The sequence below is a fragment of the Meleagris gallopavo genome, chromosome 2, assembly GCF_000146605.3.
Source record: "Meleagris gallopavo isolate NT-WF06-2002-E0010 breed Aviagen turkey brand Nicholas breeding stock chromosome 2, Turkey_5.1, whole genome shotgun sequence".
Classification (NCBI taxonomy): Eukaryota; Metazoa; Chordata; class Aves; order Galliformes; family Phasianidae; genus Meleagris; species Meleagris gallopavo.
The window spans coordinates 25,694,919-25,721,833 of record NC_015012.2 but is presented as its reverse complement, the minus strand read 5'-3'; the positions used below and the strand labels follow the sequence as shown (position 1 = coordinate 25,721,833).

The following is a 26,915-nucleotide window of genomic DNA, read 5'->3' as shown; positions in this document are numbered from 1 at the left end:
GCGGGGCCCGCCGGCTGCCCCGCCTCCTTCTGCCTGCCTGCCGGCAGCCCTCCCCTCCGCTTTCAGGGCACGTGTGCCGTGCCCCGGCTTTGCCCCCCGCTCTCCCTCCGCTCGTCTCTTTCTTTCCTGTCTTCATGGCGCTGCTCCTTCTTCTAGTTTTTTCTCTCTTTTATCCTCCTTCATCCACTCCTCCTCTTACTATTCATACTTGCACTACACGTGCCAGCAGCTGCCATCTATTTCATGTCAGCGTCCAGGAAAGTAAAACCAAAGAAGCAGCAAGCTGATTTCCTGTCCTGAAAGGAATCCTTACTGCAAAGTGTAGAGCCTGGCTTTCGGGTCTGCTTCTGCTACTATCGCTCTGCAGCTACAACAAATGTGATCTCAGAGTCAGGGAGCAGGACAGGAGACACTTCCAAAAAGCCACGGACTCAGTGAAGCGGGTTCTAATATTGAGCAGCTAGAAAAGTGCTCTGAGTCATGGCAGAGACCAGACAGGATCCTTCCTGCTCTCAAGATTTGAATATAAGAAAGTGCAGAATGACGCGTGTCTAACCCTCATCCTGCTTCTGCTCTGTATTGCAGCATCTAAGTTTGGCCTTGAATGAATGGATATTGGCAGCAAGCTGTCTCTGAGCTTTAGACGTCTGTACAGTGATCTGTGTTTGGGAGAGAATCCTATAACTGGCACAGTTCAGCAGAACTTCAGGGTTATGATAATGAAGGGTCTCTGGGAAGACCTGTTTGGAGAGACTAAATCGATTTGTTCCACTGTTGGTTTCTTTTTTTCCTTTTCTTCCCTCCCCCCTTCCCCCCCAAGTAGCGGTAATATCAACGTGTTCTGAGTTTCACTTTCAGTCAGTTAATATCTCTCAGTTTTCAGGGTGGCTATAAAAATCTGTGTGTTTAAGTCTGGTTGGATCTCATCAATCATATACCCTGCAAAGAGAAGTGAATCAGGCTCTGTACCACTCTGTAGGGTTCCTCACCATATAGAAGCTAAGGCATTTGTTAACAGGCAGATCTTACAAGAAACCAATCTGTCTTTCTATTATGGCAAAATTTATAGGCTTCTTTCAATGTCTTTACTGTGTCTTCAAATATTTGCAGTCTTAAAAGAAAAAATCTTTGCTGCTGTGTGCTACCCAGTGCAATCTGTCTTTTATCCCAGCATAGGTGGTATATCAGTTGCAATTTACAGAGAAGTCACAGGATTGGAGTGAAAAAATTGATATTGGTGTTTATGGTTGTAGCAAATAATGCAATTGTCATCTACAGTGAAAAGCATATGCTTCTATGAAACTTTTCATGAAGTAACACTGATCACTGTTTCTGGTAAGAGTATTTATTTATTTTTTTCCAATTTGGTGACAAGAGAAAAGCCCTCATGTTCCATAAGTAGGATGGGACACCTCCCTACAAGGACAGGCTGAGAGAGCTGGAGCTGTTCAGCCTGGAGACGACAAGGCTCCAGGGAGACCTGAGAGTGTCCTTTTCGTGTCTAAAAGGGGGCCGTAAAAAAGAAGGGGACAGACTCTTTGGTGGGGTCTGTTGTAATAGGACACAGGGAAATGGTTGCAAACTAAAAGAGAAGTGATTAAGATTCAATATAAGGAAGATGTTTTTTAAAGGGTGGTGAGGCACTGACACTGGCTGCCCAGAGAGGTGATGGATGCCCCATCCCTGGAGACATTCAAGTCAGGCTGGACACGGCTCTGAGCAGATAGCTGTCAGTGTCCCTGTTCAGTGCAAAGGAGTTGGACTAGATAACCTTTAAGGATGCCTTCCAACCCAAACGATTCTATGACTTATGAAAAAGGATTAAGGTGGAGCTAAGGCTATAGCCCATACCAACAGCTGGCTTGTTGGTAAAGCCCTAATTAAACTGTGTAGGGAGACCAGGGATTGTCAAGAAAACCATGCCTAACATTCTTCTTTCCTCTAGGATTTTAAGAGATCTGTGGATTGTAATATATTAATCTTTATCCTCACTTATCTATCCCTACAAGAGACACTTCAGTAGACAAAAACTGAATGAACCACAAGGTCAAAGGGAAGCTGGAAACAGAGATTATAGAGACGTTAGAAGGCACAAAAAACTCCCAGAAGGGGAGTGACAGAAGCAGCTGAAGGTGCAAAGGGATGATAAGCTTCGGCAGTGGTTGTCTTGCTTTTGCCTTGCAGTAGCAAATTAGTTGGCTGGAACTGCGGCATGGCAGGAACTATTTTGCTTCTTCCTGAAGTGAAGAATGCCAATTCAGCTGCAAAGCAAAAGCACCCAGCCAGTAATGCAGATGTAAAATCCATTTTGTCTGCATCAAACTCTAAATCAAGCATAACACTCCTAATTCACAGTCTAACTGCTGTAGAAGTTCCTTATTAGTTTGAGCCTAGCTGATAACCCAGACTTGCACATGCAATAAAGTATAATAAAAAAACAAGCAATTGAGAACATTTTGAGGCATTATGGCTAGTCTTATTTACCAAATTGAGTTAAAGAGTGTGGAATGAGGTTTTGACACGTTTCTTCTTTTGCTTGCTCATTTTGAGCCAAAGTTGAAGATAGCATAATCTAAATGTTTACAATGGTACCAAGTTCAGGCTTGTAGAGTTGTTTTTTGTTTTGTTTTTGTTTGTTTGTTTTGTTTTGTTTGTTTAATGATTGGGAAAGGTGTGAATATGCACTTTCTAAATGGTTTTTAGGCTCACACTGGTGCTTTTGTCTGATGCAGACTCAACTAGAAAGATGAGACTAAAACTGACTTTGTAAGTCTTATCCTTACCTCTTGCAGGCAACCGTGTTCTGTTATCCTGTTTGTGCCCTTCAGCTGGCTTTAAGAGTGTCAGTGAGCTGATGGGACTCTCAGAACAACCTCTTGCTGTGTTCAGTTGATCCCAGCACTGCATTAGGGCTTTGCCATCCTTTGAATAGATATTTCCTAGTGTTTTATTCCTTGTTCTATTTCTCATTCCCTTGATCTATTTATTTCTCTTTCTCTGCTTGTTTTACTTAGCAATTGCTTGCTTAGCAATCATCCAAAATCGAGTTTGACAGAAATTCCTTTAATCTGAATCAATCTGGTCAGCACTTGTCTGAAGTAAGCACAACACAAATTCATGTCAGTAGTTGTTAAAAGTCTCTTATTTCTTTGGTGATGGTTTACTTTAAGGGTAATAGCTGCAAAAGAAGGCATGAGAGCACGATGAGGGAAATGTACAATGTCTGATATTCCTAACAATACCTGTAATATTCTAGAATAATATCCCATGGGAAGGTCAGATCCTCTTGCTTGAGATATTTAGGATGACATTGCACATAGTGTTGAAGAAGACAGTTTTTTGCCTCCCAAGAAGTTGATCTAATCTTGTAATACATCTTTGGTTTATCTACTCTAGCTATATTCAGTTAAACGGTATTTTTGATAAAGGACGTAGTTTATTATGAATCAAATAGTTTACAGTGCTGATAAGAGCATCAGGAGGATGAGAGGGGTTCTCCAAAAGTGAAATACCAGAAATAAGCAGTGGCTCATATCACATGATGGATCCCTCTTGTAAGGTCCTTTTCATTCTCAGGTGTGAACATTGGATGTCAGTCAGAAATTTCACTGAAGCCTGATATTGGAATGGCACAACTAATAACAAGCATATAGTTCCAGAGATTTTTAATTAAATGTAACATAGCTAGCACAAGAATGAGCAGCTGATCCTTCTCAACAAAAAAAAAGAGCAGCAGCTCTTTTGCTATGTCGATAAGGCATGTGAAGATGAAACAGTACAAAAGCAAACCAATCTGGTCTTGGGGCACATGCATGTCCTGTAATCTTTCAACAGATTGTAGGAAAAATGGAGTAAAAATTGATTATATATTGAATAGGTAGAGAAATCTAAGAGTATATTATATATCCTTGTTCTGCCCACCCTAGCACTGTCATACAGTTGTATACTGTTGACCTGTTGGCCCCATCTGGAGTGCTGTGTCCAGGTCTAGAGGCCCAAATACAAGAAAAAGAGCTGTTGGAGAGGGTCCAGAGGAGAGCCACGAAAATGACCAGGGGACTGGAGCACCTCCCCTATGAAGACAGGCTGAGGGAGCTGGGTTTGTTCAGTTTGGAGAAGAGAAGGATGCAGGGTGACCTAATTGCAGCCTTTCAGTACCTAAAGGGAGCTTATAAACAGGAGGGGAGTCAACTCTTTGAAAGGTAGATAATGGCAGGACAAGGGGAAATGGTTTTAAGTTCAGGGAGGGGAGATTTAGATTGGATGTCAGGGGGATGTTCTTTACTATGAGAGTGGTGAGGTGCTGGAACAGGCTGCCCGGAGAAGTTGTGGATGCCCCGTCCCTGCAGGTGTTCAAGGCCAGGTTGAATGGGGCCCTGGACAGCCTGATCTAGTATTAAATGGGGAGGTTGGTGGCCCTGCCTGTGGCAGGGGGTTTGGAGCTTGATGATCCTGGAGGTCCCTTCCAACCCAGGCCATTCTGTGATTCTGTGACCTCCCATCTGAATAGCAGCCATGAATGTGGTAAGGACAAGCATTTGACACCAATAGTTGCTATGGTATACTGAGAACCAGTAGAAGTGTGTGGGAGAGCACCAATGAATTACCAGCTAATGGTACTGCTCTGTTAGGAAACCATTCAGCTAGAGTTTGATGGTATACACTACAATTTCTCCAAATATCTGAATATTCTAACACCACATTCTATCTTTCTTGTATTTAAAGCTATTTTTCTCTTCTGCTAGCATGGATGGGAACAGCAATATTCTGGGCATTTCTAAACCAGCTGCAGAATATTTCTTTAAATTCAAGATGATGAGTAAGATACAATTTCCAAGAACTTATACGTAAGATCTCTTGAGGTCATTGCTGCTACTTTTCTTTTATGTCTTTGGAAACTTGTTCTTAGTTCATAGCCCAGTCACCCAGAAGGGACTTCAGAGAATCACAGAATTGTAGGGATTGGAAGGGACCTCAAGAGATCATGGAGTCCAAACTCCCTGCTAAAGCAGGTAACCTACAATAGGTCACACAGGCAGGTGTCCAGACAGGTCTTGAAAATCTCCGTAGAGGGAGACTCGGGAGACTCCACATCCTCTCTGGGCAACCTGTTCCAGTGCTCCATCATCCTGACTGTAAAGAAGATTTTCCACGTGTTTGTATGGAACTTCGTATGTTCAAGTTTTAGGCGACTGCTTCTTGTCCTATCACTACGCACCACTAAGAAGAGCCCGGCCTCACCCATTTGCCTCTTCCCTTTGGATATTTATAAACATTAATCAGTTCCCCCTTCAGTTTTCTTTTCCTCAGGCTGAACAGATTCAGGTTACTCAGACTTTGTTCATACAGGAGATATTCCAGGCCCTTTATCATCTTTGCGGCCCTCTCTGCTGCACTCCTTCCAGGAGATCCTTGTCTTTTTTGAAGTGGGGAGCCCGGACCTGGATGCAGTATCCTAAATGTCAGTATCCTAAATGTGGCCTCATCAGGGCATAGTGGAGAGGGAGGGTTACCTCCCTTGACCTGCTGTCCATGCTCTTTTTAATGCACCTTCTATTCAGCATGCTGCTCCAAAACTGAAATGCTGCTCTAACTATTCTAGGAACACTATCATGTTGTATATTTGGCAGCTAATAGCTGTTTTAAAATCTGACATGTGAGCACTGGTATCCCTGAAGAGATATTCTGTATCAAATGAGAGCAGAATTAAGCTAGGATTAGGTTTTTCCTTGTAACCTTTGCCACTGGGAAATTACAAGCATTTATGAAATATGTGGTATCAGAAGAATTCTTTACTGCTACATCTTTAAACTTTTTCAGAAGAGTGCTTTGTAGATTAGTTTTCCCATTTTCATACTGAGTAATCCAAGAATGGCTTCAAAAGAATTCCTGGAACAGATCTCAAGTGGAGAACCCTGTACAGAATAAAGTTATTAGCTGTTGTTACCTAATGCTTAAGTTACAACTCTACTTTCTAAAGTACCTGCTAAGTCTGTGCTACTGAAAGAACAAGATACAGTGGACATTCTTGTATGGCTCCTCATCAGGTGTGTCATAATCAGGCGTCATAATAGATTTCTTAACATCACCAGCTTCGTTTTGCTTTCAATTGGATAATTGTTACAAAACTGCCACATTCCTGAGATAACTAGAGCTTATTTTTTTTGCAGCTAGGATCCACAGCCAGCAGTCTGAATAACAGAAGACTCATTTCAGAGCTAGCTGAGTTTCCCTACAGCTGTACTGCCATCTGGCCTGTTTCTTTTACATCATGCTCCATGTCTCATTATTCTTTTCCTATGAGCTGTCCTTGTGTCTATTAACCATCACAACTGCTTGTTTTCCCTTGCCCATGATTTGGTCCTCTAATCTCTTCTTCAGTTTCTTCTAATTTGTCTGGTAACAGGGCATCTTTGATGTGGCTAAGTGGGTATTCCCTTGCCTCAGAAAAAAATAAATGTGGCCTTTGTAATAAAGATTCCAACCTTAGCTCTGCTCGGCTTATGTTGCCCCCCAGGGAAATAAATTTGGAGCTATACACTCCAGGGATGCAGTTATAATAAATATATAGCAAAGTATTCTGGAAAGATGACTAGCTGTGCGTAAGCAACCCAGAGAGACTGTAGGAGTGAGTGAGCTGTGTGCCTCTCCTGCTCCTGGCAGAGGGTATGGCAGTATCTTTGAAGTGACACACAGTAAGCAGCTGGAAAGGGAAACACAGAAAAGGAAGGAAGATTTTTGTGTAGTGAGGCTGCCTGTTGGAGGACACTAATGGGCCAGCAAGCATCTGGGAAGAATTTTGGGCAAGGAAGGCAGAAGAGATTTGCCTTCTTTAAGAAAATCTTGGAGCTGTAGATTGAGAGGTGGTAAAAAGAAGCTTCCTCCAGCTCTGTTGGGCTAGTGGGAGAAGGATGTCCAGCTGAATACACTGAATGAACTTTTATTGAGACATGAAGATGCTTCAGGATTACATTTGGAACCACTGGGTAGTGAGCACACATCTGGAACTCCCTGCTTTTCCTCACTGCTTTTCAAATAGACTTACATGTGCTGGTGATGACTACAGCCAGAGAAAACACATTTTCTCTTCATGTTGCCGTTGCCTTTGCTTCTCATCATACTGGCATTGCAACATGGTAAGCTCCATATCCAGCCTCAGCTTTTCAGACTGAGATGTTTGATTCAGCCTGAGGTTTTTCTGTTTTGCCTTTGGCTGTTTGTTTGTCTCACCCTCAATGTTGGATAATTTGGTTAGAAGATTTTCATTTTCTCCCTGTACCTTCATCTGCCTGTGTGTTTCATGATTTCCAGCTTCTGGTGACTGGAAACTTCTAGTGTTCAAGACATCAGGAGGACTTCCTACAGTTTCCCCCTAGTGCAGTTTGTAGGGAAAAAGAAAAACAAAACAAAACAACTCTTATTCATCACCTATAACTAAGAGAAACAGATTATCATGTTTATGTGTTTGTTTTTTTTTCTTTCTTCCCAATCTAGTTAACTGCAGCAGATTACTCCCAATAAATCTCCATAAAAACACATGGGGCTTACAAAGACTTTTTTCTGAACTATGGAGTCAAAGGGTACAGCCTTGTCGAGTTACTGCACCACATCCCCATGGAGAGATCAAGGCCTTTGACCCAGATTCTTGACATCAAGATGGAAAAGACAGAGGAAAATTCACTGTCAGTGAAACTGAGAATGAGATAAAAGTCAGATTTGTCATTGGTACAGATCTAATGAATGATGCTATACAGTGTGCAGATTTAATCAGAAGCTGCCTGTTTACAGTCCTGCAGGAATCCATCATACAGAAGCCAGCCACACTTTCTCCTTCTGAATATACAACAGTTTCAGCTTCTTAAAACTACAACAATTTTTTAAACTTAGATAGGCATCTATTTTTCAATTTCTTATATTGTGTTTTTCACATTTTCCCAAATGTTATAGCATCTCTAGACTGCACGGAGTAAAGCCTATCAGTGTTAACCAGTTAGTCTACCTTAATGATCATAAACTTAATTATAGATTTAAGAGTCTTGCGTTTTCCTTACTCATTGCTTGAAATGTTTTTCCCTGCCATTTGTGTCAAATGCTAAACCATTAATGCGATATTGAGCTCTAAATGATAGCACAGACCTCTGTCTGGTAACTCTGACATGTTTACCTTATTCTTCTCAAATAGAAAGTCAATAATACTTATAAGAAGAAAAAAAAAGCCAGAGCAAGCTAGTCTGTTTTCTCTCCCATCCAGTTATTTGAAGCTTATCTCACTTCTGAGTCCTGCTTTATCACATAGACTTCTGTCTCCCAAATTCTGCATCCCCACGACTAACCCTTTGTAGTTTTTCTCCTTGTTATTGGTAGAAAACAACTTTGTGCTGAGATATTTAGTTATAACTGCATTTGAAGCTTTAAAGAAAGACCTGGTAGGTACTTTCATCAGCTTGTGCGTAAACCTCCATAGTTCTGTGCCCTTTCAAGGCAATGTCAGTTGAGGTAAATTGATGGATGTAGTCTGAAGGTCTGCTTATTTAGCAAATAAGTGCAGGAAGCTCGGACAAGAGTTTTCATTAAAAGAAGAGTCAGACAGAAAAGGCAAACACCTGAGCTGTTAAATTCTGTTGTAGTTCAAAGTCTACGTTAAAACAGGAGAGTAAACATGGGAAGAGACAGCATTACTCTTACCATTGAGAAGTTAGGCACAAAGAGAAACTAACGCTGGACTCATAAGTAGCAGCCTCTGTTTGTCAAGCCTCTCCTTCACCCTTGTAGAAGACTCAGCAAAGCCTGCTCAGTGCAGTGCTGTGACCTGGGCAAGCAGAAGCCTGGTGGTGTTGATCTCACTGATGCCACTGTGCTGCCTCTGCCACACACCCAGCTGCACCAGGGCTGGTTGTGGCAGACTACACAGGGCTTTTGTCAGAGAATCTTAGAATCATGGAATTATTAAGGCTGGAAAAAGTTGTCTCTCCAATCTGGAAAATTTGATGAAATATTATCCATATATATTACTATAACTATTATTTATAATTATTATTATTCATTATTCAATGAATTATTCATTATTATTATTATTATTATTATTATATTGGATATTATATATATGTGAGCAAACTGTAGTGGAGCTAGGTCAGAATGCAATTCACCTGGAAGCTGGTTTAAAGCTGTTATCACTCAGCTGTCTTTCCTATTTTCTTTCCTGCCTGCCTCCTGTTTACTGGCTTCTTTGGTGGAGGAGATACAGTTTCTTCCACATTATTATGCATGCTATGGAGTGGTCTTAGTTCACCCTCCAAAATACTCATTATTACCCAGAAGACACGAAGAAGAAAGGTTTGAAGAATGCTCTGATGAAGTTTTCCTCGGTTTTAATAAGGATTTTCATATCATGTCACATATTGGTCATAACAGATCAGGTGTTATTTGCAGGTATGTTTGTTTGCAGAATGACAAGGCATGGAGTTATTATTTTTGTTCTGAAGGAGATCTGATTGTCATTATGATGTTACATTTTGGCAGTCTTTAAAGCATTAAGGAATAAGCTTACATTTGAAATAGTAAGATGGTGAAAGAAAGCGAGATGGAGCTGGAGACATGAGCAAAAAGCAAAGTAGAAAATAGCAATAGTATTTGGCATACAAAAGGAGAGACAAAAGGTCTGGAGGCGAAAGAGCTGGAAAAGTGGAGATGACAGTAGTCAAGCAACAGGATTATCAACCCATCCACAAATACTTTGGCAATCTCTCAGGCAAAACAAGTCTTTGCAAAGTTGTGGAGGAAGGAGTGATAAGATTTAAACACAGCCAAGATATAAGGTAGTCTAGGAGAAAGGACAAGGAAATATGGTGTACTGCTTATGCCCGATGAGTAGGAAGATGATGCTGCCATCCATGATGAGAGGAGAAGGAGAAGGGAAAATGGGAAGAAATTTGAATGTTAGTGAGCTTGAAATAACAGATCTGCATCGAACTGAAGTGTTATAGTTAGACATATAGTGAAAGTTTTTTAAGAAAGCCTCACGAAGTATTTCTAAGGTACTTCTTTCTTCATGCCCTTTCTCTACTCCCTGTGAGCTCACCAGCTGTGCGCAAGTGTATTTGAAATATCTGATTATTTTGCCCCATCCTTGACGAGTCTTCAATTCTTATAAACTGTTCTAATCAGGGGAAGATGAAGCAAATCAGACTTTGAGAACTGAACAGAGATGAAGCAATTATGATAATTGATCTTCACAGAAACTGAGGTGGGAAAATATCTAAGGACAGGCAAGTAATTTTCTCTTGCAACATACACAGAAGCAGATAGGAGGAACTGATCAGGGTGTTTGAAGCACTTAAAGCCTATTGTTTTCCAGAGGGAAAGAAAAAGCCCAGAATGTGGAAAAACTGGACAGGTTGTTTTTGGCTACAGTTTATAAAAGCTTGGACTTGGACAGTTGCAATTGTTGGACAAAAAACTATTGATAGTACAGAAAAACTACAGAAAATCCACACAAAGAAGAAAAAAATCTTGTCAAAGCCATTTTAGAATGCAGTTTATGGTACTCCCCAGTACCATCACAATGTAAATGTAGTAGAAAGGAGAATATAACTAGCAACCATGCACAGCATTGAGAAAGGGAAAACAAAACAACTAGTATGTGCCAGCATATCCTTTCTTAGACAATAAAAAGTATGTACTGGCATAGAGAAAAAAAGGCTTTTTGGAAGATGTGGTTTGCCTCATGCACCACAACAGGAAAGTCTTGCACATAAGAAAACATGTATGAACTGTAAAATGATTTTCACTCAGGGATAGAATCTCTTGAGGAGCTGCTGGAGGAGCTGGGATTGTTCAGCCTGGAGAAGAGGAGGCTCAGGGGAGACTTTATTGTTCTCTGTAACTACCTGAAGGGAGGTTGTAGTGAGCTGGGGGTCGGCCTCTTCTCTCGTGTAACTGGTGATAGGACTAGAGGCTTCAAGCAGCACCAGGGGAGATTCAGGCTGGACATTAGGAAATACTGCTTCACTTCTAGTAGTCAGGCGCTGGAATGGGCTGCCCAGGGAGGTGGTGAAGTCACCGACCCTGGAGGTGTTCAAGGAACGTTTAGACGTTGTGTTAAGGGACATGGTTTAGTGAGAATTATTGGTGATAGGTGGATGGTTGGACTGGATGATCTTGTAGGTCTTTTGCAACCTTGGTGATTCTGTAATTCTGTGAATCTCATCAGAGATGAAACTGTTACCTTTCTATACCAATTTGCAATAAGGAAAACAACAGTAACAAAATATATGGAATTCCTTTTAAGACTGCAGAAGAGTTACCAAGTGAAGTAAGATAACAAATAATCAGACCAGTTCTGAAACATGAACATTACTGGTATGAGCAAGTCTGACAGGATACAGAACATACCTATTCCATACAGCTGGGATATGCAAGGATGAAAGCACCAAAACTTAGTTTTCTATCTAGTGTGCCAACAAAAGGCATGGTACAGAAAGGCCTCTGGTCTTTAAAGCTAGCTAGTTAGAGCCTGTTTTTGGAAGACATTTTTAGAACATTTACCTGATTTTTCTTGAACTTTGTAACCTGCAAAATGGCACCACTCTCAGCAAACATAGAGCCTGAGCAATCATTGTTGAACAAAAAACTTAAGCAAGTATAAACTAGAAGCTGGCATGTTTGAAAGAAAAGATGAAGGAACCATTATAACAATTTACAGGAGGAAAGAGGCCAACTCTTTCGTCCACAGATGGACGTTATATGCCAAACATAATAGAATCAAATGAAATGAAAAGGAAGATATCATTTGTACTGTTGGTTTATAATAAGAAGCAGGTACTAAAGAAGCCTGTGCATTATGAGGTGTCCAGAATAGCAGAAACAACCATGTGGATTTGCTGCAACCCACTTAGTCTGCATAACATTGTTTTGCACAGGTGTTAGGTGCTCAGTGTAGATGATTGCTGTCCCAAATCAAACAAAAGGGAAGTCACCTGCTCTCCTCACTTGGAAAAACAGCATATCAAGGGAACGTCCCAATGAGAAACTATCTACTTTAGAGCTATGTCTCAAGGGGTATGTGAAAGCTTATCAGAAATGATGACATCTATGTAGAAAGCAGCACTCAAACAGCAGCTGAACTAGTCAGACAGAGCTGCAAGTAACATGGACAAAGTGAGGACAGTTACTTTAGCGTACCACCTTCATCTCTGCTGTATTTCACTACATTTGATGGGAATCTTTGTTTCTTTCAGTGATCACTGGATGAGGATTTGACCTGTTGGTTTCTTCTCTTCATAGTATATAAAAAAGCACTGGTAATGCTTTTAGAATGTTCAATAGCATCACTAGTGGATTGAATGCAGGCACATAAAGTTTTTATTGGAAAGAGGTAGCTCACATTGCCTTTGTGTGATAAACACAAAGAAAAATAAGGGACTGCAGATATCTTCCTGTTTTGAACAATGATGCTAAGAATTATTAGTAAGAAAGACACCATGCAAGAAAACCTAGATAAATTTTATCAATGTATGTATATGACAGTGCTGCTGTACTGTATTGTAAGAGGAAAAAAAAATTGTAAATTGGTAAATTTACAAATTGGTAAATTTAACAAAAACATTTCAAAGCAGTTTATACAGAATTTACTATGGAGAAAGAAGGATGTAGCTTTTTTGGGGTGAGCTGGGTGGAGAATGATCTAATGTAACTTAGTCATTCTCAAAAGATTTAAAAATAAATATGATTTGCCTCTCCACCATTTGTTATCATTTTTGACTGACAGTAAGTTACATAGGACTGCTAAATACAGCAGCAATATTGTTTGGATTTTTTTTTTAATAATGATCTGAATGTCAACTCAGTTGTGGATCTCATTTAGAAGATCATGCAGCTAAAACAACAGAATGGACTCATTTGTTTTGGATTCATTGTCCAAACCACCAGGCATTTTGTTGAGCTTGGACAAGTTAAGGTAAAACCTGAAAACACACAAAAATCAAGTGATTCTGAGAGATTTGTGTCAAATCTTCTTCATCTATTAAACAGTGAGTTAATTGTATTTCTTCTTAATCTTGCCTATTTGTTCTGCAAGGTCTATGTTTGTATGCTCTTCACCTGAACTGGTGCGAATACCCAATTAATCATTTTGGCACCTTTGTTTTTCATAGATAATAAGAGACAAACTTCCAAGCAAGTAAATTGTTCTTGAAAAAAATGTATTGGACAAATCTTCACATTATCATGGAGATGTCATTAGGTGCCCTGTTACTTCTAGAAATCTGACCCCCCCAATTTTTGGCTCAGATGTATGAAGGATAAACTCTAAGAGGGACTGTCAAGTGAATTATTCTCAGCAGTCTGATTATCATCTTTCAGTTTTAATGTCTTTTTCTTCTGAACTTCTAACCTTCCTTTTTCAGGGCAGAATTCATCACACTTTAATAACCTAACTCATCTACTTGAGCTGCCCAAGTGAGTGTATTTTGGCATTTTTGTGAATATGTTTGTGCTGTTGGTACACTGCCCAATCACATTTCACATGGGCTGAGAGGATTTCTGAAGACTATGTCCTGGTAGAAAGAGATATGTGCAAAGTGCAGAAGCATTTAGAAATGGAGCCAGGTGTGCTAATTCCAGGTGTCCTACTTACTTATGCGTTCTGCCCAACTTTCTGTTTCCTGTTCTTACTGATTTGTGAGCTGACTATTCATGTGCCTCATAGATTTCCTCCTCCAATGCCTTTTATGTTTCATTATCTTTTAAAATTTGTTTTTGTATCCCACCACATTCTTGGCAGCTGTATATCATCTTCTGTGATCTTCAGGAGTCAAAGTTGTTCCAGGTCCCCCAGACTGTTTGGCAGAGAAAGCTCCCTCATCATTTGGCAGATGTACGTTCAGCGTGTACTTTTCCATATGTCATCCTAATTGACTACACAGGTAAATCCTATGCCCCGGTTGTATCGTGAGCTAGTCACATTGTGAGGCTTTCCCTCTTTTTGGAAAACATCAGACTATACAGATAAAAGCTGCTAGGTCTCTGGCACTCTTCATAGCAACAAGCTTATCTGAGCTAAGGGAGAATCTATCATCCATTCTTAAAAGCTGGCAAAAGTTATTTCCTCTTTGATAAGTGCTTTCTTCAGTTTATGACTTCTTTTCCATTTCAGGTTCCTTCAGATACTGTGTAAAACATCTGAGACTCTGCTACAAGATCTCTTCCTTTCACAATTTTCTTTTTTATCCCTAATTAAAAGTGCCAGCATAGAGCCTGCTGATCATATACTTACAGCTATTGAGTCTCCTTGTTCTGATATGTATTGAAAACTCAGACTTAATCTTTACTTTCTGAAAACTTAAACATAATGCTAACATATCATATGTCTATGATTTGATCTGACATTTATCACCAAACTGGCACCAATGTCAAGGGCTGTTGTTTGTGGAAAAGATTTATTCTCATCCCTAGATTTGAGGGAAATACCAGGATTTACATAAAAAGAAGCACTATCTTAGATGGCCGTGGTACTATTGATAAAGACATTTTTTTTCCTGATATTTACCAAATACTCTTCAGATTCTCTAATCTTCACAGTAACATAAGTATACTTTCTTCTGCCCCTTTCACCACCACAGCTGGTTGAAAAATATGAGATTTTCAAATCTTGTTTGTGAGACACTAAGTTGCCGGGTGTGTTTGACTCCTTCGAGGAGAAAAAAGCGCATACACACAGTAATAGACAGCCTTCTTTTTTAGCCCTCTACAGCATTTCTTCACTCTTACAGACTGACTTCTCAGCTCTGTATGTGAACCTGCTACACCCACAAATTTCATGCCTCTCCTCTGTTCAGTCACACATCAGCAGCCCACATGCTGCCACATCCTGACCCAGAGGTGCAGCTCCCAACAGAGTTCCTGCAGCAAGCACTGCAACAAAAGCAGCCAGCCAGCATGGAACTGCTGGCACACACACAGCAATGAGCTGTTTTTAACTAGTGGATTGAAAGTAACTTCCTTCATAGAGAAGTGGTACCTGAAGCTCAGCTAGATGCTTCCCCACACAAGGAACTGAAACTGCTATTGTCACCTGCAAGTTGCTGTGAGCCTGTGTTCACAAGAGATATTGGCTTGTCTGGCACCAGCTCCAGAACCATTCTCACTATGAAGAAGCTTTGCTAGTATCTGATCAGAATTTCCCTGGCTACAGCTTGTACCCATAGCCTCTTGACCTTTTCCTACATGTGCCTCTCAGAAGAACCTGGCTTGTTCTTTCACAACTACATATTAGGTAGTTAAGATTGAATGCAGATTCTCTCTCCTCCTCTTCCTCCCAAACTATTATTCTCTCCTTTATGTTATCCAGTCCCTTACTGGACTTGCTTCTGTTTATCAGTGTCTTTTGTGTTCTGTGGAGTTCAAACTGAGTACAGTGCTCCAGACGTGATCTCACAAGTGCTGAGTAGAGGTAATAAACAATTCCTTCGACCTGCTGGAAATGCCACTGACTCTCAACCCCATAGACACATTGCTGACTCATGTTCATCTTGTCTACAAACACCAAATATCCTGTTCACTTAGTGAGTTGGAGGCCACGTGGCCCAGTGCTGCAGCAAATGCTCTCTGCTCTCTTACCAAGATCAGTTTTTTGTGGGTTTCCATTTCCTTTTCATGCTTTAGATGAGATGATTCACCTTTAGTTTGTGTAGGAGGAGAGGGGGAGGGAACCCCATCTAATTCTCTTGTTAAATTATGTGTAGGAGAAATCTTATGAACTTTCTTCATCTAGTGAATGAAGCCATATTGCTGAATATTGATAATGTATTATCATAGAATCACAGAATCATTATGGTTGGAAAACACCTCTAAGATCATCTAGTTCAATTGTCAGACCATCATCACAATGCCTACTCTCCCACGTCCATCACTGCCACATAAACACTTTTCTGTGGCAATGTAGACAATATAAAAAATAATTTGGCATATAGTTTACACACTTACAGTCCCATTACCCTTTTGAATGTAGAATGCTTTTGCAGAGACCTCAGTAACAGAGAAAAGTCTCCATTAGTTTGTTTCTATCCCATTACACATCCACTCCAGACTAGTATAATTGCCATTTGATTGGAGACAAAAAACATGAGATAATTCAGTGTTGTCTGTGCCCCATCTCCCACTTTTATGTATTTTTGAAACTGGATCAGTGACAGGCACTTTCCTGGAGTTTTTTGTCTGTGCAGCTCAATCTCTTCATGCTGATACATCTCTGACTGCTCAAGCCCAGTCACCATTCCTGGACTTCCTCCAGAATGTTTTGCCAAGCCTTATGTCAGAGTGATACATTTTCTTTGCTGTTATTATGTTGCCTTGGTAGTTTGGGATCAAGAAGGACAACTTCAGCAAACCACTTTGTGGTGATACAGCACTTCACTTATTTATTCAATAAGTCTGCTTTTCCTCATACTGGTCTCTTTAAAATTTCAGGGTAAAGGAAGCTTGACTGCATATGATGATCAGCATCGTTCCCGAGTTCTACTGCCTAGGGGCTTTCTCTCATCTCCTTACCTCTACTGTATGATGTTGCTACTTAAAGAGATGGATGACTGCTTGGAGAAGCAGTATAGCCAAGCTGAAGACTGGGGTCAAATACTTTCCAGCTAGAGACCTCCCTCCAGTGAAGAATAGAGGCAGCTGATAGGTGCCTCAGAGAAGTTTTGAAACAGAAACTCTGGAAGTTATTTCTTGAAGAAAGCGTGTGCATAGGCAGTTTCCTTAGAGATTTTAGCTGACAGAGAATCTGTAGGTATCTGCCTGCAGGGAAAAAGAGGCTTAAAGTCTGGATGATTATGGTAAATTGTGCTGGTGGAAAATCTCAGAAGGTTTACATTAAGGACTAATTATGAAGACCTTGAGCCATCTCGGTGGCCAGATGGATGTTTCCATGTTGATCGATAAATGTTTCAGTAAGCTTAAATTCCCAAAAGACAAATGTTCTCTAGGACGTGTCTAACTTGCTAGGAGAATGTGAAGGGAGCTGAGAGATGTGGCGTTAACATCAATTTGCTCTGCCAAGAGGATGCGTGCCTTGGGATAGAGCTACATTGCCTTTTCACCCATGCAGTGTGCACAAATGCAGATTGAAGACAGAGACTGCCTTTGATATCAAGAGTGTCTATACTCAGTTAATATTTCTTTACTCTTTTGCTTCTCTCTGAGTCACCCATTGTTCTTTGTTCCTCCCTCAGTCCATGAGGGAGTTCAGTCTTGGTAATACTAATCTGTTTTGTTTTTCATGAGTAATTGCTCCCTTTCTTTATTCAGTTCATGTATTTCATTTTCTTCCTCTTGTGTATCTTTGTCCTATAAGGATTTCCATGCCTTCTTTTTGCCTTGCTTTTCTAATACAAGCATCATCTCCCAGACTGCTCTTTATATTCATCCTCTAAATTATCAACTTTCACCCACCAGACTAAGAATCATTGTTTGGCTTCCAATGCTCTCACTGTAATTCTATTTCCTTTTTGAGAAAAAAGTCATATAACGTAAATAAATAACATGCGCTATTTAAGAAGAAGAGCTGTGCCAGGTACCGTTTGGTCATTTAACTGAATCATCTGACTCAGGCTTAAAGTATGGGGAGAAGAGACTTTTCAACATGTTTACATCAATACAGACATATCATTGGTGAACAACCTCAGTGAGGTTCTTCTAAACAAAACAAAACACTGTTCTAAAAAGTTTTTTTTTAAATAGTAGGTCTTTTTAAAAAACACACAAAAATCTATTGTCTTCTGGACTTGATAACTTTATCTAGTCATTTATTTTTCTCTTTGAAGTAATAATTATTTTGAAGGAGAATTGCTGATAACTGAGAATCATATTTCAAATGCTAATATCAAGAATGCTCAGACCATATAGAATGAGATAGAGCAGACTGAGTAACTAGGCTGATATTTAGTCTGAGTGGTATTAGTGTGGAGCCACTTCTATGTACAGCTGTAACTGAGCCACTTCCTAGGGTAGGAGGAGAACAAGAGCAGCTATACAAATCATGGCAAAACACACCCTAAGATGGTATCTCACAGGTTTGATTGCTACCTGCATGTCTGGTACCTGCCTAATTTCAAACTGGAGAAGGCTTCCTAAGCAACTACGTTTCCATCTCTTCCTTTCCTCAGTGCATAACCTAAGTTATCTAAGCAGAAATACTATACTCTAATTTTAGTGAGCGATCTCATCTGAACATAAATATCCTGAATATTCAAAAACCTGAGATTTGCCAACTATTGGAAGCGCTCCTATCCTTACAATCAAGACACTAAACTAACTATAAAGAACTTGAGGGAAGTGCACAAGGAAAAGAAAATATGTTAAATCACTCCATAGGAAGGAAGTATCCCGATACTGATACAGAAATAAGACCTGAATGTATTAGGAAAACTTTAGAAAAAGAATGAGTGAGTTTGGCAGAAAAATCAGACCACTTTTTCTCAGTGCATCATATGTTCTTGTCTTTATCATGCATTATGTACAGCCCATGTGTTCTGTGTTTATCTTCAGGGAATTCAAACATACATATATTGTGCAGTCATAAAAATCCACTCGAAAGAACAATGAAGTTAGCTAGGATAATTGAAAAAACAGTTCATTGAAATTGATTAAAAAAATACATAAAGGAAGCAATTTAGCTTTTAAAATGCTTGGGAACATCCGTTATCATCTTTTCAACAAGTGGTACATATATTTTAATTCATTAAACACGAAGTCTTCTCTTGCGTTTTATCACACTGAAAGAGAAACTTGATCATTTGTCTGTAGTTTCTAAATCTTTGGCCATTGCTGTTTGCCACTATACGCAGATTAACTGCCTAGTGCCTGCACAAGGCATCCGGTGTGATCACAATGAGAGAATGACAGTCCTTGTGTTAACTGTTGTGTCTACTCATGACTTTCCTATGCATTTCTGGTACAAATGCCTTTGCACATGTAGTGTTATAACTAGTTTGTTTTCAAAAGACGTTATACATAAGAGAAGCATTGTTCTCGTCTCTTTTAGAGAAGTTTTATTTTGTTTACTGCTATGCTATTTAGAAGGAGAATGTATGAGTAAAGAAGAATGGTCAAGTAGATAAGGTATAATTCTAAAGCTCAGGTGTATGTCAGTTGCCAACCATTTAATTCCCCATATAGAAAGAGGGGCTACTTCCCATGCTATTAATTCATCAATGAATTAACTCAACACCACGTATGCCCCACAGAACAGTTACCCATTAATTTCCTAAGGAGTAATTAAGGAAGAATACATGACTACTTTAACACCCTGAAAGATGCAGTCTAAAAAAATGTTTTGTTAGCCCTCTCACTTTCCCAAACAACTCATTTTTCCAACAGTAGAACTGTGATCCAGTGCATTGGAACATCATCTAACCTGAGCAGAGTGAAACCTCTGGTGTGTGTTTGCATTCAGCTCCATTATTTGTTAACTATTGTGTAGGATCTTGCAATGTCTGAGTACCAAAAAATAAAAACACATGAAGGGTGGGAAATTCTCTAACAATTCAGCATGACTCATATCAAAGAGATTTAGACATAGAGTCAAGAAAAGAGACCAGATTCCTTTTGTGCTACTCTAAATGGTAAAATCAGAGTCTTAAAAAATAATAATAATAATAATTCCCCCCCCCCCCAATGTCTACTAACTAGGATCTTTTATGGTCCACTTGCTATTTCCATCTAACTACGCCTTTTATATTTCTGGGAACCACATAGAGCTCTGGTAATACACAGATACATTACTGTAAACACTGGGTTAATAACAGTTGAGAACTATCTTAAAACCTACTGTTTTTATTTTCCAGTTTTTGCTTCCTAGGTAACTTAGTAAACAAAAATATTTCCCTGCTATTAGAAATTTGGACAGTATTTCTCTGTATTTACTAACTCTTTCTGTATCTCTGGGACACACATTGTCAGAATGATAAAGCATGATATTTGTCAAAAGCTACAATTTCATTCACTCAATTTGAACGTTCCAAATCCATTTTCTTTACAATAAAGAAATTTCAGCTGTTCCCAATGAAAATTGAACAGTACTGTCATCCATTTATTTTATAAAGTCCTCCACCAGCGCAGCTGTCAGCATAGCTGGGAACTGTGATCTGTCACTAGATTTACATTAATCTTCTTAGTTTTTCTTTTCTTTAGGAGAAAAGTATCTTACGCTACCAGTGTTGTCAGATCTCACTACTGATAGAGTCTGAACTTGATTGTCAGAGCTGCAAAGCCTAATGCTCTTCCCCTTGCACAGAATTTTCAGTAATGACTGTATTCAGAGAGGTTCTTTTTGCATTTACATGCTGTACTTTGTGTACTTCTTACTGAATCATAAAATATGCAGGCTATCCAGGCGTTGCCTCCAGGATCTGGAATAATTTTCTGAAAAATACTGTCCAGATAAGGTCTGTTAAGCTTCTTAGGCTTCGGGTTAAAGTTCAAGGTACCAGGGATACTTTTGTGCATACCTACCTGGATTTTTCATCCTCACAATGATCTTTCACATAACTTTCCTGTGAATGCTGAGTAATTTGATTTTCTTTCAAATGGAGTACTTAGACTTCCTTTTTCATCTCCAAGATGTGTTTCATAGACTGTTGTAGTCAGAGCTAGCTTATTACTCATAGATCTGTACTATTGCCTCTCCTATGTGTATCTACAATCTGTAGCTTCTCTGAACTCTGTTTCTTTCATGACTAGAATTATATCTGCATTGACAAAGTTTAGAAGAGACAATTATTAGAGAAAAAAAATAAAACCAAAACCTCCAGCAAATCCTGTTCAGGCTACTTTGGGAATTGTTAGTGTGTGGGAATTGATGCTAGTGACTCTTCTACTTTCCCCAGCCTTTTCAAATTCAAATCCAGAAAAATTGGTTTAATGTGGTGAAAGCCTGGCCTCTGGCAATTAGAAGTCTTCCACTCTATCCCCACTTGCCAAATCCCCCCTCTATCAGCAGCATCAGCTGAAGTTATTTTATAGATTTTCAAACTGCATTTCAGGAGACGCGTCTGCTTTGCTGCTTGGCACATTTTGTGTTGTCCCTCGTAGTAATTATCATTGATCGACATCTTCCATGCTCTTTTCATGTTTTTACTGCTTATTTTGAGTTCTTTGTTCTCACTCCCACTCCTTTCCATTCGCTTCATAGATGTATTTTAGCTTAGATAAAGTCAATGCTCAACTTTTCTAGATCAATTTAAATATTGGATCTGATTTTCTGGTAGGATACTCTATATTCCTCCAATTTTTTGCTCCGGATGATACCAGATACTGCATCTCATCCATTTCTCTTCATATTACCATTACCTCTCATCTTCAAATGTCAGTATCTCAGGATGGTGAATTCTAAGTCTCTACACTTTTTCCAGTTCATTATTACACAATAAATGACATTTATCCATTCCTGTTTTTCAGGACAGCTGTTATCCATCTAAACAGCACAATCTAAATTGCTTTGAAGGCTGATCTTTGTAAAATTTTTTGCTGTCTTTCATAATTCTAGTAGAAATACTTTTCATTGTATCACAGCTCCAGTTAATTCCCATACCAGAATATTTAGTCACCTCGGTATTTATTTAACCCAGCCTGAAGTTCATAATATGTATGTTGCTTATGCCCAGATGCTTAAAAATACAGGGGAACACTTGCTAGATGGTCTATATCTTTAAGGATCTGGGACCCAAATCATCTTTGGTAAATTTCTTATCTAGTTTTTAACACAGTTCTGTGAATTCCTAGTGAATTCCTAATGAGTAACTCTTCCCTGCTATGATTTCTTTAAAACGACTATTTTTTTTCCCCACAAATATATGAAATCTTACTCCTTGTTGATGTTGCAAAAGCATCTACTAATACATTAACCTACTTTTGTCTATTAATTAAATAACAAGAATTATTGAAAGTATTAACATATGCAAAGGATTTCAAATTCAAAAATCCTCATAATTCATTATTTACCATTTAAAAAACTGACAAATAAAGGAGATAAAGAACAGGAACAGTCTATTGAAGGAAAAGGAGAAAGGACAACACAGGATTCCCAGAAAGCAGCCACGCTTCAATAGAGGAAATGTAACATCAGTGAAAAACAGAGACAAAAAAGTCAGTCCCAAATCTCAGTTTCATGTATGTTCCTGGGTGCCACTTGAACCCTATTTCTATATATCATAAGCAATATTTTGCGTTGCTAGCATCCTCTCAAGGGCCTCATGCTGCCCTATTGCATGGAGCTTGTGTTTTTTCTGTGTCAACACAGTAGACAGTCTGAAAAGAGAAAACATTGAGAAGTGGAATGCACGCAGCATGGCTAAGTATGGTACTGCCATTCTGTGATTTAAGTGGCTGCTAAAATACTAAAGCTGTCTAGGAATGCTAGGGGAGATCTCATAGCTGCTCTTATGCCTCTAAGATATGCTGAGAGATACATGATCTCCAAGACACAAAAGCATTATCTAGTGATACAGTGGTGTTGCCCTTCATACACATGCAAGAAAATACATGAAACTGACTAGTGGGAAAAAGGCTCCCCTTTGCAACAACAGCATATAAGCCCAGATTACATCAGCCATAGTACCTGCCTGGCCTTAGGATGTAGAAACCTGTATTATATAAAGGGGAACTACCTCATCGTTCAAGGAATTTTACATTTTCCTTAGACCCAAGAGAGAGCTGTATTTTGTTCCCAGTTTCAGCACCCCTCCCCATCAGCAAGTACCAGAATTCAGTTGTTTCTCTCCATATTCATAGTTGCAGTGAGACTCCAGATCCTCATTCTGTAAGCTCGTGTTCAGAGGAAACAGGTGCTGTAAGTGCATAACCTTACAGGGTAGTGCTGATGAGCTGATTAAAATAATGTGTGTGTTCATTTCCTAACGAAGAGACACCTGTGTTTGGTTGTATTTTTTTTCCTTGCTTTATTTGTTTTTGAGTTTTAAAACAGTCTGAAGTTTAAAAAGAGTGAATAATACAATTATTTGGCAAACTGTACTTGTCTTTAAAAAAAAAAATTATTATTTTATTTCCATATATGGGTTAGTGATTTTGTTTCAGTTTCTACCTGTCTGCTGTGATTCTAAGTATCTATTTCAGCTTTAATGGTACTCTCCAAGGAATTTTTGCTGATATTTCAACAAAACTGTTGTTTTTTTTTTTTTTCTAGCATGCTATTTGTTCCTTCCAAGGTATGTAGACAACAGCTGGTGCTACCCAGAAAAAAAACTTGAAGACACCCATAAGGACAAGGATGGCTATTCTAGAGTTATCCCTTAATTCCTTAAAGAGTAATCCATCCTGTCTGGGTGGCCTATAGCAGACTCTCTCATTGACACTCACTTTCTTTCCTTGTTCCTTAATCCTTACCCGCAGCCTCTCAACCATGTCACTGCCAGTTGCAAGCTCCATACAGTCCAGCCCCTACCTCATGCACAGGCTGCTCTTTCAAGCTGGTTTTGCTTACCGCAATGATGTTGTAGTTCTGGGATTGAGACAAGGCTTCTAGCTCCTCTTGTATGTTCATCTCGCTGCATACACTGGTGCAGAAACATTTCAAATATTTCGCATTGTACCCAGCACCTCATGGAGCAGACTGAGGATCTCACTAGCACACAGCCCCTTGAATTTTGCAGTGCCACCCAGCCTGTTCCAATAAACCTGCTTCCCAGAAGGAACTAGTCAGATTGGGCACAGAAACATTCTGGGAATCCACAAATTCTGGCAGAAAGCTTCACTGTGACATAGAGATGTATTTATATAACATAGCGACATAGGATGGACTGTAATAGAGAAGGAGTTATGCCCAGTCCCCTTTAAGACTCTGGATGCTGCCTTGACATTAGAACAAGGATTGTGACAGAGTGTGACCTTGCCAACAGAACCCCTGAGTTTGTTATGGCAACAGGGCTGTCATGAAGTCAGCCAAGAACAGGATCTCCTGTGATCATAGTGTCCTTTGAACTGGGACAGCTAGATTCAAGTTTTCTATACGGAAATCCTGTGAAGAGAAGGTAGTTGTCTTGTGTTAACCTGTTGCTTGTCTTTGGAAATCAATTTCCCATGATACTCAGCTCATCTACTTTCTTCCTCTTTTGCTCTTCTTCCTCAAACTCAGTAACAAATTAATTGCCTTATTTGCCATAGTCTTTTATCAGATATGAAATTTATGCTTTGTATCCCTTTTATAAAGTGCAGCAAATACCATGAGACTGGAAAAAAGATTTCTTAGTTTGCATGCTGAATTTTCTGCCTAGCTCCAGTTAATTAAAAGGACGGTATTGACTTCCAGCTAACAACTTGCTGTAACCATAGAAGTTGTGATTTTGCCTATGCAGAAAACTGTAAGAATCCCTCTGGATGAGGGTAGATTTCTCAGCCACGTTTCATTTTGAAGAAAATGAAGCATCTAAGAAGAAAGGCTAAGTGAACTGGGTCTGTTTAGTCTTGAGAAAAGAAGACTGAGAGGGGACCTGATCCAGGTCTATAAATAGCTAAGGTGTGGGGTGCAGAGTGGTGAGGCCAGACTCTTTTCAGCAGTGTGTGGAGACAGGACGAGGGGAAATGGCCAGAAAATGCAGCATAGGAAGTTCCGCACAAACGTGTGCAAGAACTTCTTCACGGTGAGGGTGACAGAGCACTGGAACAGGCTGCCCAGGGAGGTTGTGGAGTCTCCTCTGGAGATATTCAAGTCTCGCCTGGACGCCTACCTGTGTGACGTGGTGTAGGGAACCTGCTTTGGCAGGGGGGTTGGTCTCAATGACCTCTGGAGGTCCCTTCCAACCCCTACAATTCTATGATTCTGTGATTTTCCATGAGTTGAGCAGTACTGTGAAGGGAATTACTGACAAATCTTAAAGAGACTAGAGAGATTCCCAGAAGATGTACTTGCTTCACTACATATAGTGATTTTTTTTTGTCCAGACAAAAAAAAAAAAAATCGAGTTAGGCTTCTTGACACTTTTATGTATCATCCCTAAGCATATACCCTAAGTGTATGTTCCTAAATTAAACTCAGAATCACTTTGTTACATACAGGTCATCTGCTTCATACATATTCCCATTCTGTTCCAGAACATCCCTGGAGACACTCTGATGTCAATAGAAGTCTCACATTCAGAAAGGATCTTTGTTTGCTGAAAACCAGCAAATGTGAGTGATTTGAAAGAACTCAGCAATCTAGAGGAATTAAGGCATTCATTCCAAACAGCTACGGACAAACTAGTGAAAGATATTGAGCTTACATTACAGGAAACCCAGAATAATGATAACAAGAGGCACAAGAAGCAGCAACAAGTAAAGATGGTATGTGGAAAATAGAGTTTTTCCAGATGTTAAACAACAAATCACGGAGGGTGTACATCAGCTTGTAAAGGAGTGTGAGGATCATGAGAAATTTGAGTTTTTTCTGAGAGAAAAAGAACTCCAGTAGCTCGGATTTTTGTGCGTTATATCAAATTCACAAGTCGTGAGATCTTTCTACTTTGTTAAAAAGGTTGTAGTGTTTGATTTAGGTCAGGAATATCCTAATTAAATATTTTTTGAAAATTCTGTAAATGTTCAAATCAGAAAATTTTGATAAGGGGGATTTTTCAGACATGGGGATGTTTTGTCGGACAACATTCAGTGTAAGATTTCTTTTCAAAATCTAATGATTAAATTTAGAAATGATGGAAATTAGAGAAATGGGGGTTATTAGAGAACTAGTGAATCATTACGTGAAAGTATGAATAATTGCTTGAACAAATACTCAGGTAGACTTAGATGAATTTATTCCATTTGCATTTCTATCAGCTTGAAAACGAATTTAACAACCTCCAATTTCTAGCAGGGTGCCATGGGAGACATACCAACATCATATTTCATCTCAGATAATACAACTGAGAACATGGATGCTAAGAGTCATATGGCACACTTGGATGTGACGGGAAGAACAAGTACTTTGCAGTCTGAAGTATCAACCCGTGTGGAAGAACAGAAAGAGCTTTGCTACGTGCAGGTCACTGCTGCTGACATTGAACTTCAGAGGATGTGGTGTAATTTTGTGCTGGCTGAGCAGAAATACGAACATGAGGATAGTGACAAAAAAAGGCTTCATGAAGAGAGAATGGCACAGATTCACCAACAGGTAGAGAAAAGAGCAGTGAGTAGGAAAAAGAGAGGGTTGAACCCAGTACAGATCAAAACATTCAATTCCTGTGTTAAGTATTTTGTAAAGTTTTTGCATATTGAGTAGTACTGTGACTTCAGAAGGAGATCCTTAAAGCTTGTACATGTACTAGGGAGATAGGTTCTTCTCCCTAGAACATTCACTGCAATAAATATTAAATATTAATATTAAAGAACAGATAACTCACAAATTAAGTTCATGAGGTAAGGATCCACAAACACCTTTTTTTTCTTACTCTTTCCCCTTGAATGACATAGGACTTGATCTGAATGCCATATTAGTCAATGCAGAAGTTTCCTGCCTCTACAGTAGGAGCAATTTCCTGAATTACATTTGGATGATTCAGATAGGAAATGCGTGAGTAAATGCATGGATGAAATAATCTATCAAAACAATGCAACAAATCAATTTTGCAAGACTGCTTTTTACAGAAGTAAGCTGAAGTTATCATATGTTCAATATTTAGCGTGTTGTCAACAGCAGCCCAATCCTAAAGAGGCCACTCGACGGTTTAGCAAACAGGACAGCCACAAAACCTGGTTTTTAGAACGTTCCCTGATGAGCCTCCAATTGTCATTGGATTGAGTTAGGGAATAAACAGAGTATCTGAATTTAAATCACGTATTTTAGAGGTACTTGCATATTTGACTTCACTTGCATGTTCTGTGCTTTAAATCAGAACAGAATAAAAGGATGTTTTATGCAGTATTCATAGCATTGT

General features: G+C 39.4%; 1 protein-coding gene across 4 annotated transcripts in view; it reads left to right on the top strand.

The window, feature by feature from the left end:
• TMEM247 (transmembrane protein 247) overlaps positions 1 to 26,915 on the top strand; it is a 41,824-nt gene that overhangs the window by 13,952 nt on the left and 957 nt on the right. The window contains exons 1-4 of one of the 4 annotated variants that reach the window (XR_002111817.2): positions 23,895 to 24,038; positions 25,099 to 25,329; positions 25,853 to 26,152; positions 26,452 to 26,551. Coding sequence is in view for 2 of the 4 variants with exons in the window: in XM_019612721.2 (XP_019468266.1) it covers positions 25,327 to 25,329; positions 25,853 to 26,152 (303 nt within the window). In the remaining 2 variants the exon portion in view is untranslated. Of the gene's footprint in view, positions 1 to 23,893; positions 24,039 to 25,098; positions 25,330 to 25,852; positions 26,153 to 26,451; positions 26,552 to 26,915 lie in introns of those variants that run through there. The other 3 variants (XM_010706780.3, XM_019612721.2, XR_004158833.1) reach the window with 3 other exon arrangements.